The 19745-nt window shown below is 42.9% G+C and overlaps 1 protein-coding gene across 1 annotated transcript in view; it reads left to right on the plus strand.

The window, feature by feature from the left end:
* Nucleotides 1–4379, plus strand: part of LOC106589351 (anthrax toxin receptor 1) — a 28047-nt gene extending 23668 nt beyond the window's left edge. Inside the window, exon 18 of the mRNA XM_014179196.3 lies at nucleotides 1751–4379. Within this exon, the coding sequence (XP_014034671.2) occupies nucleotides 1751–2014 (264 nt within the window). The 3' untranslated portion in view covers nucleotides 2015–4379. The remainder of the gene's footprint in view (nucleotides 1–1750) is intronic.
* Nucleotides 4380–19745: the final 15366 nt, after the last annotated feature.

The following is a 19745-nucleotide window of genomic DNA, read 5'->3' on the forward strand; positions in this document are numbered from 1 at the left end:
TTGATTTCATCAGTCCACAATGGAGCTGCTATGTCCCCCTGGTCAATGCATCCTCTCTGAATACAACTCATGTAGCTATGTAACTCCACGACACTGAAAAACAGAAAGGCACCATCTGTTCCTCTTTTATTTCTCATTCTCTTTGACCCTTCCGTCAGTCTTCTCCCTCTCTCCACACCCCTCCTCTCTCTCCATCTTCCTCTCCCACTCCACTATGGGATTCTCTGTGCTGGTTTTGGACACAGACCCTCTCCCTGTTTGCTTAGTTTAGGTTGAGTGCAGTTTAGTGTACAGGGTATGATTAGCATGCTTAGTCTGGTTTAGTCATCTCTCTCTCTGTCTGTGTGTAGCCCTAGTCCTAGGGACCTCAGCTATTTGGACCTCAGCTATTTGTCTCCAACTACTCTCCAACTTCTCCGCGAGCTCCTACGTAAAACATCACGTGCTCGAGCAGATCGACTCCTGAGGTTAAACTAGAGGCTTTGATTTAATGTCTCCCCAGATGGAGAGTTTGCACTGCGAAGGGCATGAGGTAATAGGCAGCTGAGACAACCGCGAGAGTCGTCTCAACCAGCGGGGACACGAACCCTGCTGAAGCAGCCCTGACTAGTCTGTTTTATGACATCTGGGTTTAATGGTAGACATTGGAAAATGGAGGTTCGAAGGACATTCTTTGTCTGGCCTTTGTGTTGTAAGTTTCTGGTTCAATGTCTCAAACCACACTGGTTCAATGTTAAGTACTCGCAGAAAGGTAGCTGAAATGAACCTCTCAAAGGGTCTGCAGAGAATGAAAGGATATTTGATTTTATGTTCAACATCCCTCTTTTGTTCTCATCCTGTTATTGACTTGAAGGAATGTCAGAGACTTAGAGTGGATTTGAGGAGACAGTGTTTGGTTACCAGAGGATTTCTGTTTTTTTTCTCCTTGACGCATAATTTACAAGTCAGGATGAATGGAATGTGTCCTCGGTTGTTTTCAAATTTTTTTTGCCGATGCGGCCACTCAGTGTGTGTGTTTACATAATGTTAAATGCCTCTACAGTCCTACAGTATGCCCTAGTAAGTCCATGCCTGCCTATCTGTGTGGGGGATGGAAAAAGGCTTACTGGGTTGTCTTTCCAGTAAGGGCATGAATCTGAGTTAGCCAATAAACCACAAGAGTTCACAGTAAGAGGCCACTGTGGTGGATGGTTGGGGTTCAAACTATGTAGCTGCTGTGGACGAGAATAGAGAGCAAACGTTTATCAACAAAATGAATTAATTTGCCTCAAGAACTCAGATCTCCCCCCTACCAATCCTTTGTCTCTCTCCCCCCTTTATCTATTTTTCTCTCTCTCATTCTCCATATGGTGCTATAAACAACATGGAGTTTTTGGAAAGCAGCTACAGTTTCATTGGCAACAGCAACAGTACATTGGAACAGAACAATGGACTGGGAAGAGGGCGTAGGGGGGGGTCACAGCAGGGGCTGATGGTTAACCGTCCAGCCAGCTGGTCCTGGTTGGAACAGACAGAAAGGGTAGTGACCATCCCATGACCATGGGGTCAGCTTTGCTCTGAGGTGTTCGCCTAGATGGGAGTTAGACACCTGTGTGCTGTACATGGGAGAGGGGCTGGATCATGTCAGGGAGGGGGGTACAATGTAATCAGAGTTATGTCTTTACTGTAGCTTAATGGGGTTCTGTATACCTCCTGACTTTTAGGACATTGATCCCCGTGTAATCTGATGTTACTGTCTCTTTCCCCCCAGGGTCGATGCATCAACTTCACCCGGGTGAAGGACGAGGCAGCGGCAGCGGCCAAGGCACCTCCCCGGGCCCATAGCCCCCCTCCTGCTTCGGACTACCGTCCCCTGATCAGCCCCACTACAGCGCCGCCACCACAGACCAGCCCGCCCCCGCGAGCGCCGCCCGTCACCCAGCTGCCCCCAGGGCCACCCCCCTCCCGCACCCCCCCAGGGCCCCCCTGCCCCCCTCCCACACGCCCCCCACCCTGCCCAAACAGCAGACCATGAGAGCAAATTAGGGACCCCACTCCAATAAAGAAATAGTCCACATTGCCAAAGATGCTCCCTCAACCGAAAAGAAGCACAGTATTTATTGGAGTTGGGGTGAAATTAGCAGGAGACATTATGGTTTGTTGCTGGACAGCAAAATATGTAGTCATAGAAAGAAACATACTGCAATGGATGAAATGATTTGATCACCTACTGAGTATGCTAGATTGTTAGTGGCAAGGCGACAGTAGAGTGAGACTGTGTGAATTTGTTTAACTTTAGTCATCTCTGAGTCGATTTACTTTCCACCACAAGGATTGGATTTTGCTATCAAACCAATGTAGATGATGTATAATTTGGAGCTTTTTGCATCTCTCTTTTGTACATTTTTAGATGTATCTTTTTACGTCTCTATTTTGTAAATTGGAAGATTTGAAAGGGCAAATTTTTTAGGGGGTCAACAAAACATGGCACTGGTTTGATTAAGTTTAATATTTGTTTCTCATGTCCAAATAAGTTTACACAGACTGAGAAAGCCAGTTTTAGCGCATGTGGGTTATTCCATATTCCGTTCAAGAAACCCATTTTAATTACTCCCATTTGGTAGTGTTGCCGGAAGCCATAAGCGTATAAGCATAAGTTGACACTGGGACACTTTTTATATGGACTGAACACGTAAGATTTCTGCTTTTACAGTATACTCTCTCAGGATAGGAGCACATGGTCTGCCAAAAATGAGGCGCACAAACACCTTGATAATTTTTGTTACATCCCCTGAATGAGTTAGTTGAGAATCATACATAGGCGTAGCGTAAGAGATTTGTTAGCGTAAAAATGTTGCATTTTTAAACACTTTTTGGTGATTATCTCTAAGGATGAACCCAGGTTTATCTAAGTTGATATCGGTATCTGTGCACATTGAATGCAGTTCAGATATAGCATCATTTTTTATATTGTTCGTTTTTTAAATCACTTTTGAACCATGAACCTCTCAAACAAAACAGCTAAAGTCAGGTCATTGGCTCTCATCAATTTCTTTACAGTCTCAAAACTGTACTTTACTTTTATACATTGTATTGTTTGTTACCTTTTCTTTTTTTATTGAATCACAATCACATTGCAACTGCAGGGCAGTTCACCGCATCTCTAATTTATTAACCCCAAAGACCTAGAGGAGCGTACTTGAATACGACAAAGGTGTCCACTGACAAAGATGGACACTGTGCATGTAAACAAACAACTATTCACGCAACTTCATATGGCAGTGTTTCTCAACCCCATTGGTCTATAATCCGGCACTAGGTCATGGAATATTGCCTTCCTAAGTGCAACTGTCCTGTATCAAAAGGCACATGAAATTTCAGTGATTTGTCCATGAACCAACACTGATTTAAATCAAGCCCTCAAAGGAGGAAGTCCATAGCATGCCGGTCCTTGGTACAGACAAAGGTTGAGGAATACTATTATATGCTTATCACACACAGTACCTTTCAGAATTGTTCTACTTCGATTTTTCTACTCTCTTTGTATAATGTACTTAATTCGATTATGTCCTATAATACTATTGTGTTACTATATTCCTTTGATATTTTGTAGCACTGCTGAAAGCTGTTCAGGATGATGATGATGATGATTAAGAGAGGTGCATGCATTTAGTTTGTTTTTATCGGTACGACACAAATAAAGCTCGATGGCACCCAAGTGTAATAATATAGTTCTACTTTTTGACAATGATGAACATCCTCCATTTGTATGACTGGATTTATGGCTCTTTATTTGAACATCATCCCACTCAAGCAATGGCATAGTAAGAGGAGCGAGCAACAACGTTAAATAGACCTCATTATGTAGTCCCTGGTGTGTTTTTATCTCTTTGCTTCAGAATGATCATCAGGACCATTGTGGGGCTGTGTTCTCCTGAGAAAAAACTCTGAGACGCTAAATAAGGGGTGTCAAACTAATTTTGCCCCCGGGGCCGCATTCGGTCTTCAACGAGGTCCGAAGGGCCGCACTGAAAATGTGTTATATTTCCTCACTGTCAAAATTTGCAAAAAATAGTCCTCAACCCATAGTTTTTAGAATTTCCTATGCTCCCTGTCTGTATAGCTTTCATTTCAATGATTATTAGCACGCTGGTCCATTATAATTTTTATACTATTTCTATTTTGTTTTTGTGATTTTTAAAGTATAAAATGGCCCACTGGCCATATTTTTGACACCCCTGCGCTAAATGTTAACCATTCTTTTACATGTTAACCATTGTTTTTAATGTATTCATGGGAGTACTGAAACAAGTATGGAAAGACGTCTTAAGATTCTCTTTTTTGACACGTTCTTTTTTGACAGTATCAATAAAGGTTGACTTTCAAGCTTTTATATGAAACGAATGGGTTGTTTTTGTGTGTGTGTGTCTGACCTATCTGAGGTGAGTTGGGCCAGTGGTGAGCTCCTCGGTGGTCTTCAGCAGCCTGTCTATGATGGGGTGGAAGGGAGAGCTATCCACCTGGGCTAGTGTCTGGAGGGTGGCTGTGGCTGCCCTCCTCACCTCACGGACAGGGGAGCTCAGGGACCCTCCACCATGGAGGGGAAAACACATTTAGAACTTTGTTACTAATACACCATCAATACGCCAGACAAATGAAACACCTAGGGTAATATTCAGACTGTGCCAAACTCTACGTAAATTCAATTCAGCAAGTCTTCATATTATGTGAATTATGAGGGGCTCTGTGTTGTAGAAGGCGCACTCACTGACCCCTTTTTCACACGTTTGAGTTTCTTCTTTGCTGCTCCACCCAGTACATTTGGATAGGAGACAACACAAACTCATGCACAAGTGCACACACACACACACACTTTCAGCAGCTTCAGTATAATCCACTTTGCCACGATATGAAGTTGTGGTCACTCAGCCTGGTCTCAGACTAGATGTAACATAGTAAATGCAAATCCGGGATAGGGCTGTGGCGGTCACAAAATGTGTCAGCCGGTGATAGTCAAGCAAATAACTGTCGGTCTCATGGTAATTGACGTTAATTAAACACATTTAGTATCTCCTGGCTTCCACACATAGCCTACAAGTCACTGATGCAGACTTTGAGAAAGGTCTAAAGAAGCATGATATGAAGAAAATGTTGTCTATTTCAGAAGAACAGAATAGCATACTCTGAGTTGTCCTTAAGTTAGGTCCTGATCTGGCTATGCCAAATGGATGTGGGCTACACTAGTTAATTTAGAATTCTGTGGCATTATTTTATATTATTTCATAGTATGTAGTATACAATTTAACAAAGCTGAATAAAATAGAAAGGATATTTTCTCCAAACAATTTGAGGGAGTGCGCACATGCGGCTATTCTGTGTTAATACATTCTAAGGCTGCATGATGCGACTCTAGTGATGATTTGAAAAAAGTTGCTTGAAAAGCATGAGCTCTGCTTTTTTTTGCGCAAACTGTTCACACTTTACTAGTCTCTCATTCACAATTTGACAAGCTCTTGATAATGCCTAAAATTTCACAACGGCATCCCCTTTGTGTGGCCGAAATGCACCCAGAAAAGATCCATGCCTTTTGCAGCCAGTGGCCGTTGAGCCCTTGGCCCAGGGTGCTGCGTTGCGCCCTTCTCCCTGAACGCTGCACTCTGAAGTACCTCCCACTCATTTTTCTCACATGCCACAAGTGAAGACAGACACATCGGGGACGCAACTGAGCGCGTCCTTATCCAATTCCAAGGTGCATATTGAAGATATTGGAAGAACTGTCCACATTTACCAACAAGATGAGTAGGCTTAACGAACAGCAAAAGCACTAGCCTATGTCAATCTACTATCCCCCATAGTACAAAAATGTACCTATTCGATTCTGCGCAAAAAATAAATATTCCAAACATAGTCTGGGACAGTTGTGGGAAGCGATAGATCCCAAATGAATACTAGCATCAAAAATGCAATGTGGCTCACGCAACAGATCAGAATGTTTAACTTTAAATGTTAATAAACTATTAGGCTATTTCTTCACATTAACCGCGCAGCAATGTGCACATGGCAGTAGGCAAACAGGAAAACACCATTGTCAGAAGTGACCGCAAATGCGATTATTTATGTTATTATAAAGGTGCATTTTTATGGTGAAAATGATCTTCCCCAAATTTGAAACTCACTCGCTGCTTATGTATGCCAGTTAAGCTCTACACGACTTGTAAAGCATATTAATGTGCTTGATTTTAAGAAGTGAATTGGCTACTTTAGTTGTGATACAAACCTTATCAAAACATATAGGCCTATGGGCTAGGCTACATGAAGTGTACGACAATGATTCAAAAAAGTCGAAGAAAAAAAAGGCATTGTTTCTTGCCTGATGCTGGGCATCATTTACAAGTAATAATATATAATTTACAAGTGATAGGCTAATATTGTCACCCATCAGACTTTTCTTGATTTAATCTTCTTGTCTTTACATCTACTAAATTATATATTTGTGAAATTTGTTTTGATTTAGAATGGACCATTATCATGCACCCGTCTCGAAACAGGGGCAGCGGAAAAAATACATGTCATCTATGCACTTAAATAGCGAATGGAGGACGCTTTTCCAGTGGTTCGTTTTCATTCCAACCAGGTAGGCTATACTCGTGTTGTAAAGATAAGCAATGTGCTTAATATTAGTAAAGTTGAGAAATAAATATAGTAGACCTAGTTTATAGAAAGCTGATTGGATCCTTGTCTTTTTAATAGAGGCCATCACTCTGTTTTCTCACGCAATTGCATAGCTTATAGAAATGTTACGCAACATGAGCTCATGGGCTCTCATGAAGTGCTTGATTAGATTTTCCATTGATGTCAGAGTGATTAGAGGGACAATAGAGTGCTGAATACCAGGCAGTTAACAAGTTTGGTAAGCTACTAATGACCATCAGCATCAGAGCTTGGAGAAGCCTAATTACAGTGACTAAACGGTCACGTGAAATTTGACTGCCTTCATGACTCGTGACAGCCAGTGTGGCAGAAATACGGTCACCGCAACAGCCCTAATCCGGGACACTCAAATTAGTATGATATGTTACAATCTGTTCTTTTACTTTTAGATTTGTGTATTGTTGTGAATTGTTAGATACTACTGCACTGTTGGAACTAGGAACATAAGCTTTTCGCTACACCCACAATAACATCTGCTAAATATGTGTATGTGGCCAATACAATTTGATTTGATTTGATATGGTTACATGAGACAGATGTTTACTTAAGGCAAACACAAAAGTAGGTTGGTCGGTTGTGGTGGATGGATGTATAATGCAAACTTCTAGCAACCCAAAGGTTGCGAGTTCAAATCATATCACTGACAACTTTAGTATTTTTGCTAATTAGCAACTTTTTAACTATTTACTACATTTGAGCTACTTTGCAACTACTTAGCATGTTAGCTAACCCTTCCCCTAATCGTAACCATTTTAGCTATCCCATAACCCTAACCTTAACCCTTTAACCTAACTCCTAAACTTAACCCTAACCCCTAACCCCTAGCCTAGCTAACATTAGCCACCTAGCTAGAATTCATAACATTTCATACGTTTTGCAAATGCGTAACATATAATGCGAATTGTAATTCCTAACATATCATACGAAACGGCTGATGGACATCCACAAATTAATACATACCATACGAAACGTAACATATCATACTAACTGGAGTGACACAGAATTAAATACAGAATAATACGAAAGGCTCTGAGACCAGGTTGCAGCATTTCACAATGACAAAACAATGACTTATCAATGAGCCAAGCCCAGCTAATTTAATCCCTGCCATTGTGTCGCTGAGTTGTCATAATGCTTCAGCAAATGTACATTATCCCAGGGGCGTTGGAAGACACAATGGAAGTAACCTAATTTATGTCCCTCTTACTTCCCTGAATGTCTCTGCTGATCCCACAGCTATTGTATGCAGTAATCACGTGCCTATGAACCAGAGTGATACTGTTAGCACTGAGACAGTGTGCCTTAGTAGGAAGTCCACTGTGTGCAGCTCACCCTGCAATAACATAAATAACATGAGTATGTTTATCCCTGCTAAACTTCCCAGTAAAGCAATAAAAACAATCAAGCATCCCAGAAAAGTGCTAGAAAATAGCCCACGTTAACATTTTTGTCATTTAGCATGCCAAAGGTGGAGATGTGGCCGTTTATATTCTGAACCACATTCCTGTAAAGCGTAGAGAGGATCTCATGTTACATACTGTTGAAGTAATATGGCTACAGGTTCATCTGCCTCACCTAAAAGCCCATTCTGGTGGGAAGCTGCTATAGATCACCAAGTGCTAACAGTTAGTATTTGGATAACATGTGTGAACTGCTTGATAACGTATGTGATATCAAGAAAGAGGTACAGTGCCTTGCGAAAGTATTCGGCCCCCTTGATGTGCAAAACTGATAGAGACATACCCCAAGCGACTTACAGCTGTAATCGCAGCAAAAGGTGGCGCTACAAAGTATTAACTTAAGGGGGCTGAATAATTTTGCACGCCCAATTTTTCAGTTTTTTATTTGTTAAAAAAGTTTGAAATATCCAATAAATTTCATTCCACTTCATAATTGTGTCCCACTTGTTGTTGATTCTTCACAAAAAATTACAGTTTTATATCTTTATGTTTGAAGCCTGAAATGTGGCAAAAGGTCGAAAAGTTCAAGGGGGCCGAATACTTTCGCAAGGCACTGTATGTTTTCTGGGTGATTTAAATATTGACTGGCTTTCATCAGGCTGCCCACTCAAGAGAAAGCTTCAAACTGTAACTAGTGCCTGCAACCTGGTTCAGGTTATCAGTCAACCTACCAGGGTAGTTACAAACAGCACAGGAATGAAATCAAGTGAATGAATGAATATGGCGCCGGAGGGGATGGCTGCCGTCTTATCGGCTCTTAACCAACCATGCTATTTTGATTGTTTTTTCGCATTGTTCATAACTTGTTTTGTACATAATGTTGATGCTACCATCTCTTATGACTGAAAAAAGCTTCTGGACATCAGAACTGCGATACTACAGACACCCAACCAGGCCTAGATCCCCGGCATTCGCTGGAGAAGGAAACTGAGATTTTGTGGAAAAAGATCAGGGTGCCTTGTGAGGATCAGGCAACAAGTGGCTAATCTACATTTGCCTTCCGTCCTGCTAGCTAACGTTCAATCTCTGGAAAATAAATGGGACAAACTGAAATCACATATATCCTACCAACGGGACATTAGAAACTGTAATATCTAATGTTTCACTGAGTCGTGGCTGAACAACGACATTAAGAACATACAGCTGGCGGGTTATACACTCTATCGGCAGGAGAGAACAGCAGCCTCTGGTAAGACACGGGGAGGGGGCCTATGCATATATGTAAACAACAGCTGGTGCACAATATCTAAGGAAGTCTCGAGGTTTTGCTCACCTGACGTAGAGTATGTCATGATAAGCTGTAGACCACACTATCTACCGAGAGAGTTCATCTGTAGCTGTCTACATACCACCACAGACTGATGCTGGCACTAAAACCGCACTTAATAAGCTGTATACCGCCATAAGCAAACAGGAAAACACTCATCCAGAGGCGGTGCTCCTAGAGAACAGGGACTTTAATGCAGGGAAACTTAAATCAGTTTTACCTCATTTCTATCAACATGTTAAATGTGCAACCAGAGGGAGAAAAAAATTCTAGACCACCTTTACTAAACACACAGAGACTCATACAAAGCTCTCCCTCACCCTCCATTTGGCAAATCTGACCATAATTCTATCCTCCTGATTCCAGCTTACAAGAAAAAATTAAAGCAGGAGGCACCAGTGCCTCGGTCTATAAAAAAGTGGTCAGATGAAGCAGATGCTAAACTACAGGACTGTTTTGCTAGCATAGACTAAAATATGTTCTGTGATTCTTCCAATGGCATTGAGGAGTACACCACATCAGTCACTGGCTTTGTCAATAAGTGCATCAAGGACGTCATCCCAGGGTGACTGTACGTACATACCCCAACCAGAAGCCATGGATTACAGGCAACATTCTGAGCTAAAGGGCTAAAGGGTAGAGCTGACACTTTCAAGGAGCACGATTCTAACCCAGAAGCTTATGAGAAATGCCGCTATGCCCTCAGACAAACCATCAAACAAGCAAAGCATCAATAGAGGACTAAGATCGAATCGTACTACACCGGCTCTGACGCTTGTCGGTTGTGGCAGGGCTTGCAAACTATTACAGACTACAAAGGGAAGGATTGCAGAGAGCTGCCCAGTGACACCAGCCTACCAGATGAGCTAAATCACTTTTATGCTCGCTTTGAGGCAAGTAACACAGAAACATGTATGAGAGCATCAGCTGTTCTGGACGACTGCGTGATCACGCTCTCCGTAGCTGATGTGAGTAAGGCCTTTAAACAGGTCAACATTTACAAGGCCACAGGGCCAGAAGGATTACCAGGACGTGTACTCCGAGCATGCGCTGACCAACTGGCAAGTGTCTTCACTGACATTTTCAACCTCTCCCTGTCTGAATCTGTAATACCAACATATTTGAAGCATACTATCATAGTCCCTATGCCCAAGAACACTAAAGTAACCTGCCTAAATGGCTACTGACCTGTAGCTCTCATCTCTGTCACCATGAAATGCTTTGAAAGGCTGGCCATGGCTCAAATCAACACCATTATCCCAGAAACCCTAGACCCACTCCAATTTGCATACCGCACCAACAGATCCAATCTCTATTGCACTCCACACTGCACTTTTCCACCTGGAAAAAAGGAACACCTATGTGAGAATGTTATTCATTGACTACAGCTCAGGGTTCCACGCCATAGTGCCCTCAAAGTTCATCACTAAGCTAAGGACCCTGGGACTAAACATCTCCCTCTGCAACAGGATCCTGGACTTCCTGACGGGCTGCCCCCAGGTGGTAAGGGTAGGTAACAACACATCCGCCATGCTGATCCTCAACACGGGGGCCCCTCAGGGGTGCGTGCTCAGTCCCCTCCTGTACTCTCTGATCACTCATAACTGCACGGCCAGGCACGACTCCAACACCATCATTAAGTTTGCTGATGACACAACAGTGGTAGGCCTGATCACCAACAACGATGAGACAGCCTATAGGGAGGAGGTCAGAGACCTGACCGTGTGGTGAAAGGACAACAACCTCTCCCTCAATGTGATCAGAAGAAAGGAGATAATTGTGGACTACAGGAAAAGGAGGACTGAGCACGTCCCCATTCTCATCGACCTGGCTGTAGTGGAGCAGGTTGAGAGCTTCAAGTTCCTTGGCATCCACATCACCAACAAACTAACATAGTCCAAGCACACCAAGACAGTCGTGAAGAGGGCATGACAAAAACTATTCCCCCTCAGGAAATTGAAAAGATTTGGCATGGGTCCACAGATCCTCAAAAGGTTTTGCAGCTGCACCATCGAGAGCATCCTGACTGGTTGCATCACTGCCTGGTATGGCAACTGCTCAGCCTCCAATCGCAACGCACTACAGAGGGTTGTGCGAATTGGCCAGTACATCACCGGGGCCAAGCTTGCTGCCATCCAGGACCTCTATACCAGGCGTTGTCAGAGGATGGCCCTAAAAATTATCAAAGACTCCAGCCACCCTAGTCATAGACTGTTCTCTCTGCTATCGCCTGGCAAGCGGTACCGGAGCGCCAAGTCTAGGTCCAAGAGGGTTCTAAACAGCTTCTACCCCCTAGCCATAAGACTCCAGAACAGCTAATCAAATGGCTACCCAGACTTTTTGCATTGCCCACCTCCCCCCTTCTACGCTACTGTTACTCTCTTATTTTCTATGCATAGTCACTTTAATAACTCTACCTACATGTACATATTACCTCAAATTCTTTATTTTTTTCTTTATTTTATTTTTCTTTAGGGGGTGGATCAGCTTTAATATTGCGGATAGATTGTTGCATTCATCAATGTAATTGTCTGCATCATTTCCTATCCCCCATATATTTTGGGGGTAAATATATATCTACATACATAGAATACATACATACACATACCCATATACATATACAGTTGAAATCGGAAGTTTACATACACCTTATCCAAATACATTTAAACTCAGTTTTTCACAATTCCTGACATTTAATCCAAGTAAAAATTCCCTGTCTTAGGTCACTTAGGATCACCACTTTATTGTAGGAATGCGAAATGTCAGAATAATAGTATAGAGAATGATTTATTTCAGCTTCTTTTTCTTTCATCACATTCCCAGTGGGTCAGAAGTTTACATACACTCAATTACTATTTGGTAGCATTGTCTTTAAATTGTTTAACATGGGTCAAACATTTCGGGTAGCCTTCCACAAGCTTCCCACAATAAGTTGGGTGAATTTTGGCCCATTCCTCTTGACAGAGCTGGTGTAACTGAGTCAGGTTTGTAGGCCTCCTTGCTCACACACACTTTTTCAGTTCAGCCCATACATTTTCTATAGGATTGAGGGCAGGGCTTTGTGATGGCCACTCCAATACCTTGACTTTGTTGTACTTAAGCCATTTTGCCACAACTTTAGAAGTATGCTTGGGGTCATTGTACCTTTGGAAGACCCACTTGCGACCAAGCTTAACTTCCTGACTGATGTCTGGAGATGTTGCTTCAATATATCCACATAATTTCTTTCCTCATGATGCCATCTATTTTGTGAAGTGCACCAGTCCCTCCTGCAGCAAAGCACCCCCACAACATGATGTTGCCACCCCCGTGCTTCACTGTTGGGATGTTGTTCTTCGGCTTGCAAGCATCCCCCTTTTTCCTCCAAACAAGGCGGTGGTCATTATGGCCAAACAGTTTTATTTTTGTTTCATCAGACCAGAGGACAATTCTCCAAAAAGTACAATCTTTGTCCCCATGTGCAGTTGCAAACCGTAGTCTGGCTTTTTTATGGTGGTTTGTGAGCAGTGGCTTCTTCCGTGCTAAGCGGCCAATCAGGTTATGTTGATATAGGACTCGTTTTACTGTAGATATAGATACCTTTGTACCTGTTTCCTCCAGCATCTTCACAAGGTCCTTTGCTGTTGTTCTGGTATTGATTTGCACTTTTCGCACCAAAGTACGTTCATCTCTAGGAGACAGAACACGTCTCCTTCCTGAGCAGTATGACGGCTGCGTGGTCCCATGGTGTTTATACTTGCGTACTATTGTTTGTACAGATGAACGTGGTACCTTCAGGCGTTTGGAAATTGCTCCCAATGATGAACCAGACTTGTGGAGGTCCACATTTTTTTCTGAGGTCTTGGCTGATTTCTTTTCATTTTCCCATGATGTCAAGCAAAGAGTTTGAAGGTAGGCCTTGAAATACATCCACAGGTACACCTCCAATTGACTCAAATGATGTCAGTTAGCCTATCAGAAGCTTCTAAAGCCATGACATCATTTTCTGGAATTTTCCAAGCTGTTAAAAGGCACAGTCAACTTAATGTACAGTGAGGGACAAAAGTATTTGATCCCCTGCTGATTTTGTACATTGTAAGGGCTGTCTGAAGAGAGAGTGGACCAAAACGCAGCAGAGTTAGTGTTCATCATTTAATATTTAATTGAACAACGTGAACACTATACAAAAACAAGAAAAGAGAAAACCGACAGCCAACAGTCCTGTCAGGTGCAAACACTAACAGAAACAATTACCCACAAAACCCCAACGGAAACACATGCACTTATGTGTGACTCCCAATCAACCACAACGACCTTCAGCTGTGCCTGATTGGGAGCCACACACGGCCCAAAACAAAGAAATACAAAAACATAGAAAAAGAACATAGAACGCCCACCCAATGTAACACCCTGGCCTAACCAAAATAAAGAACAAAAAAAAAACTCTCTATGGCCAGGGCGTTACAGTACCCCCCCCACCCCCCAAGGTGCGGACTCCGGCCGCAAAACCTGACACTGAAGGGGAGGGTCTGGGTGGGCCTTCTTACGGCGGCGGCTCAGGTGCGGGACGTGGCCTCTGCCCCACCCTTGGCATCGCCCTCTTAGGTGGCGCACCTGGCCGCGCCGAAGGTCTGGTGGGCGGCAATGGCAGATCCGGACAGGCGGGCCGCTCTGGCAGATCCGGACAGGCGGGCCGCTCTGGCTGATCCGGACAGGCGGGCCGCCCTGGCGGATCCGGCACGGCGGGCCGCCCTGGCGGATCCGGGCAGACGGGCCGCTCTGGCGGCTCCGGGCAGACGGGCCGCTCTGGCGGCTCCGGGCAGACGGGCCGCTCTGGCGGCTCCTGACTGGCGGGCGGCTCTGGCGGCTCCTGACTGGCGGGCGGCTCTGGCGGCTCCTGACTGGCGGGCGGTTCTGGCGGCTCCTGACTGGCGGGCGGCTCTGGCGGCTCCTGACTGGCGGGCGGCTCTGGCGGCTCCTGACTGGCGGGCGGCTCTGGCGGCTCCTGACTGGCGGGCGGCTCTGGCGGCTCCTGACTGGCGGGCGGCTCTGGCGGCTCCGGACTGGCGAGACCCACTGGAGGCCTAGTCCTGGGAGGTGGCACAGGACGGACCAGGATGGGGAGACCCACTGGTGGCCTGGTCCTAGGAGGAGGCACAGGACGGACCGGGTCCAGAAGACGCACTGGAGGTCTAGAGCGCACGGCCTGCACAACCCGTCCTGGCTCGATGCCCAACCTCCCCCGGCAGATGTTAGGAGCTGGGATGCACCGGGCAACTCCACGAGGTGAGATCTTGCATGGATCCCCAGGCCGAGGGAGATTGACAGTTATTTTGTGTTTCTTCCATTTGCGAATAATCTCACCAACTGTTGTCACCTTCTCACCAAGCTGCTTGGCGATGGTCTTGTAGCCCATTCCAGCCTTGTGTAGGTCTACAATCTTGTCCCTGACATCCTTGGAGAGCTCTTTGGTCTTGGCCATGGTGGAGAGTTTGGAATCTGATTGATTGATTGCTTCTGTGGAAAGTGAGCAGTTGTAATCTGAATAAAGGGAAAATGACCATTCTTGAACATGGAGTGAGACATTCCTACTAATTTACTAGAGAATAATTTCGGATTTAAATATAGCTTTTGTATGACTGATGCCTTTAGTGAGAGGTCTAATGCTTTAATATTTAAAACTTTGTTTTACTCCTCTTGACAGTTTAAAACTTTCTGAGATGTAGCTTTATTTACTATTTTACACCTAGGGTTACTACACATAACTTTAACCCATTTTATAAGAGATTCTCCAAAATTGAAATATTCTAGGCATTTATATATAAACTCCAGTCGTACTTTATCAAAGCCTTTTCAATGTCAGCTATGAATAGCAGGCCTGGTTTCCAGATTTTTCATAGTGTTCTATTGTTTTCAGTACTTCTCTTATATTATGTCCAATGTATCGTCCATGTAAAAAACCTGTCTGATTAGGATGAATAATATCTGACAAAACCTTTTTAATTCTATGCAGCAAGCATTTAGCTAGAATTGTTGCATCACAACACTGAAGTATAAGAGGCCTCCAGTTTTTTTAATGGACTGGATCTTTATATATACACCACTTGGATCCTGTTTCAGTTATAATGAAATCAGACCTTCTGTACCGGTACCCCCGTATATAGTCCCACTATTGTTATTTACTGCTGCTCTTTCATTATTTGTTATTCTTATCTCTTACCTTTTTTTGGTATTTTCTTAACTGCATTGTTGGTTAAGGGCTTGAAAGTTAGCATTTCACTGTAAAGTCTACACCTGTTGCATTCGGCTCATGTGACAAATAAAATTTGATTTGATCATCAACATGTATTCATCACATTTAACTAATGCTGCAGAAATTTGCTTTAAAGCAGTATGCAAATTCATCAGATGTAGTGATCACAATATACTAGCATCTTATCTAGGAAAAACAAAGTTCCAAAGGTTGGGCCTAATATAGTGTATAAGAGGTCATACAATACGTTTTGTAGTGATTCCTATGTTGTTGATGTAAATAATATTTGTTAGTGTAATGAGGAGCAACCAGACGCTGCACATGACACATTTATGAAATTGCTTATCCCTGTTACTAATAAGCATGCACCAATTAAATAAATGACTGTAGAAACTGTTAAATCTCTGTCGCTTGATGAGGAATTAAAAGATTGTATGGTTGAGAAGGATGACGCAAAAGGAATGGCAAATAAGTCTGGCTGCACAACCAATTTGTAAATTGAAAAATCACATGACTAAATAAAATGAATAAAAAGAAGAAGAAACTACACTATGAAACAAAGATAAATGACAAAGAATTATAGTACAAATCTTTGGAGCACCTTAAATGAAATTTTGGGCAAAAAGGCAAACTCAGCTCCTTCATTCATTGAATCAGATTGCTCATTCATCACAAACCCCACTGATATTGCCAACTACTTTAATGATTTTTTAATTGGCAAGATTAGCAAACTTAGGCATGACATGCCAGCAACAGATGCTAACACTACACATCCAAGTATATCTGACCAAATTATGAAAGACAAGCATTGTAATTTTGAATTTCTTAAAGGAAGACATGAAAAATGACAAACCACCGGGGTCTGACAAAATTGGAAAATTGCTGATGATAATAGCGGATGATATTGCTACTCCTATTTGCCATATCTTCAATTCTACTGTGTGCCCTCAGGCTTGGAGGGAAGCAAAAGTCATTCCGCTACCTAAGAATAGTAAAGACCAATTTACTGGCTCAAATAGCCAACCAATCTGCCTGTCACCAACCCTTAGTAAATTTTTGGAAAAACTTTGGGCTGTTTTGTTAGACTTCAGTGCAGCTTTTGACATTAGCGATCATAGTCTGCTGCTGAAAAACGTATGTGTTGTGGTTTTACACCCCTTGTTGTAGATAAAGAGTTACCTGACTAACAGAACACAGAGAGTGTTCTTTAATGGAAGTCTCTCCAACATAATCAAGGTAGAATAAGGAATTCCCCAGGGCAGCTGTCTAGGCCCCTTACTTTTTTCAATCTTTACTAACGAGTAAAGCCAGTGTGTCTATGTATGCGATGAGTCAACACTATACACTGCAACACTTAACAAAGAGCTGCAGTTGGTCTCAGAATGGGTGGCAAGGAATAAGTCAGTCCTAAATATTAAAAAACTAAAAGCATTGTATTTGGGACAAATCATTCACTAAACCCTAAACCTCAACTAAATCTTGTAATGAATAATGTGGAAATTGAGCAAGTTGAGGTGACTAAACTTCTTGGAGTAATCCTGGATTGTAAACTGTCATGGTCAAAACATATTGTTACAACAGTAGCTAAGATAGGGAGAAGTCTGTCCATAATAAAGTGCAGTTCTGCCTTCTTAACAGCACTATCAACAAAGAAGGTTCTACAGGCCCTAGTTTTGTCACACCTGGACTACTGTTCAGTCGTATGGACAGGTGCCACGAACAGGGACTTAGAAAAATTGCAATTGGCTCAGAACAGGGCAGTACGACTGGCCCTTAGATGTACACAGAGAGCTAACATTAATGATATACATGTCAATTTCTCCTGGCTCAAAGTGGAGGAGAGATTGACTTAATCACTACTTGTATTTGTGAGAGGTATTGACATATTGAATGCAATGAGCTGTCTGTTTGAACTACTGACACACAGCTCGGACACCATGCATACCCCACAAGACATGCCACCAGAGGGCTCTTCACAGTCCCCAAGTCCAGAACAGACTATGGGAGGCGCACAGTGCTACATAGAGAAATTTCTACAATGAACTCCATTCCACATCAAGTAACTCATGCAAGCAGTAAAATCTGATTTAAAAAAATTATAAAAATACACTTTAAGGAACAACGGGGAATGTGAAGCAACAGAAACATAGTTACAGAATCATGTGCACACACACGCGCGCGCACACGCACACACACACACACACACACACACACACACACACACACACACACACACACACACAATACACACATGTACACATGGATTTTGTGTTGTAGATATGTGGTAGTAGAGTTTGATATGTGTTTTTTGTGTGCTGTGCAGATTTTATTCTCATCCATTTTTAGCTAGCAGTGGCTAAAGTTTGAAGTGGCTGTTTAAAGAAATATGTTAATGTGTTGTGAAATCTGTTGTGAATGTATTGTAATCTTTTTAAAATTATATAACTGCCTTAATTTTGACGGACCCCAGGAAGAGCAGCTGCTGCCTTGCAGCCAAAGGTAGTCTAGGAACACCTCATTTGTCAAAGACAGCATATTCATTCAGAGCTCAAATTGTCACCAAAAAGAATGATCATCTCCACCCAACTTTAACCAGGAATGTGTTATGCAACATTGTCTATATGTCTTAATAACATGCAATTGTACTTCCAGCTAATTACACAGTTATAAATCATGAGATCAGAAGACATCTCTGACCAGAAAACATATTGTTCATGCTTGTCTATGGCTATGGGAATATTCATCATCAAAGTGAAATCCCTTCTTTTTTGATGTAATGACTGTAATACACCAGAAATAGAGGCATGAGCAGTTCCAGCTGTATAATTGACATGTATTCTCCATTTTTCCCCTGTGCTTGCAGAACTAGAGGGGATGTGGCAGAGAGTGCAGGCCAGGGCATGCCCCTCCTCTCCCGGGGAAGAGAGAACACATGGCCGATAAGGGCTGAGATTTTGGCCCCGGCAGCACATCAACGACTCGGAGGCCTTTATCAGCATAAATCACAGCCTAGTCCCACTAACTATGGTGAAGCTGTTCTCACAGCCCAAAGCCAAAACAATATGGCCCAGGTGTAGGGAAGGAGCTAGGCAGCCTACATTGTGAGAGGAACGTGATTTATAAGGACAGCTAGGATGTCTATTAACATAAAATACCCTGTGAAATCTCCTCAAAAAGCTGCCCAGTATTCTCAAAAAGGTTTCTGAGATAGCTTTCTCGTTGTGGCCTTTTGTCTGAAAAATACCTCATTCGAAAAACAATTCCCATTTCCTGTTTAATGCCTGTTATTCCTGAAATCAGAGCATTTTTAACCGGATGACCATAATGACCTGACACGGTGATGACACTGGGAAATTACCAGAGGGTTGGAGATTGCAGCCGACCCCCCCCAACACTACCCCAACCTCTCCTGCGGCCGCAGAACAGTTGGACCAGTAAATTGCCTGGCTTTTGGTTTATCCATCGAGACCAGGCTGAGAAACCACGTACATGAACAGTCAGTCATATTTTTTTCTGTCTAAAACCCAGGCTGAGAGGAATGTGCTGATGCTTCCTTTTTTTTTTCCTTCGGAGTCTCACATTACAGACCATACTGAAGACTGAACCTCCCTGACCCAATCCTTATTCCTGCCTTCCCTCTGGTCGTGTTGTCATTATCCCTCTATTTGGATGCCTTTGTATCCAGGGCAACTAAAGAGTGCAAACAGAAGACGGAAAGCTGTCTTCTCACAGTGTGCTTTGCATCCAAAGCAGTGCTTAAAAAGCCAGAGTTAGTGTTCATTTTCCATATGAAGGAAATGTTCGGGCAGTTGGCTACGTTAAAGTCGTTATTCTATTGTCAAATTAATTTTCTCCAGAGGTGAACCTGTCACTCGGATAACTTTAAATGAATTAGGATGTGACACTTAATTATATAATGTTGACTACTGAATGTATGACTTCACTTCTACCGGATCACAGATCTAAGCAGTTGATATCGACGGACTTTCATCTATTGAACCTAAACCAATGAGGCATTAAAGTCTATATTTTGTAATTAAGATAAGGTCTTGGAAAGACCCTCAAATACTTTGCTTATTGAAGGTACCTGATTTAA

The sequence above is a fragment of the Salmo salar genome, chromosome 28 (genome assembly GCF_965601325.2).
Source record: "Salmo salar chromosome 28, fSalSal1, whole genome shotgun sequence".
Taxonomy (NCBI): domain Eukaryota; kingdom Metazoa; phylum Chordata; class Actinopteri; order Salmoniformes; family Salmonidae; genus Salmo; species Salmo salar.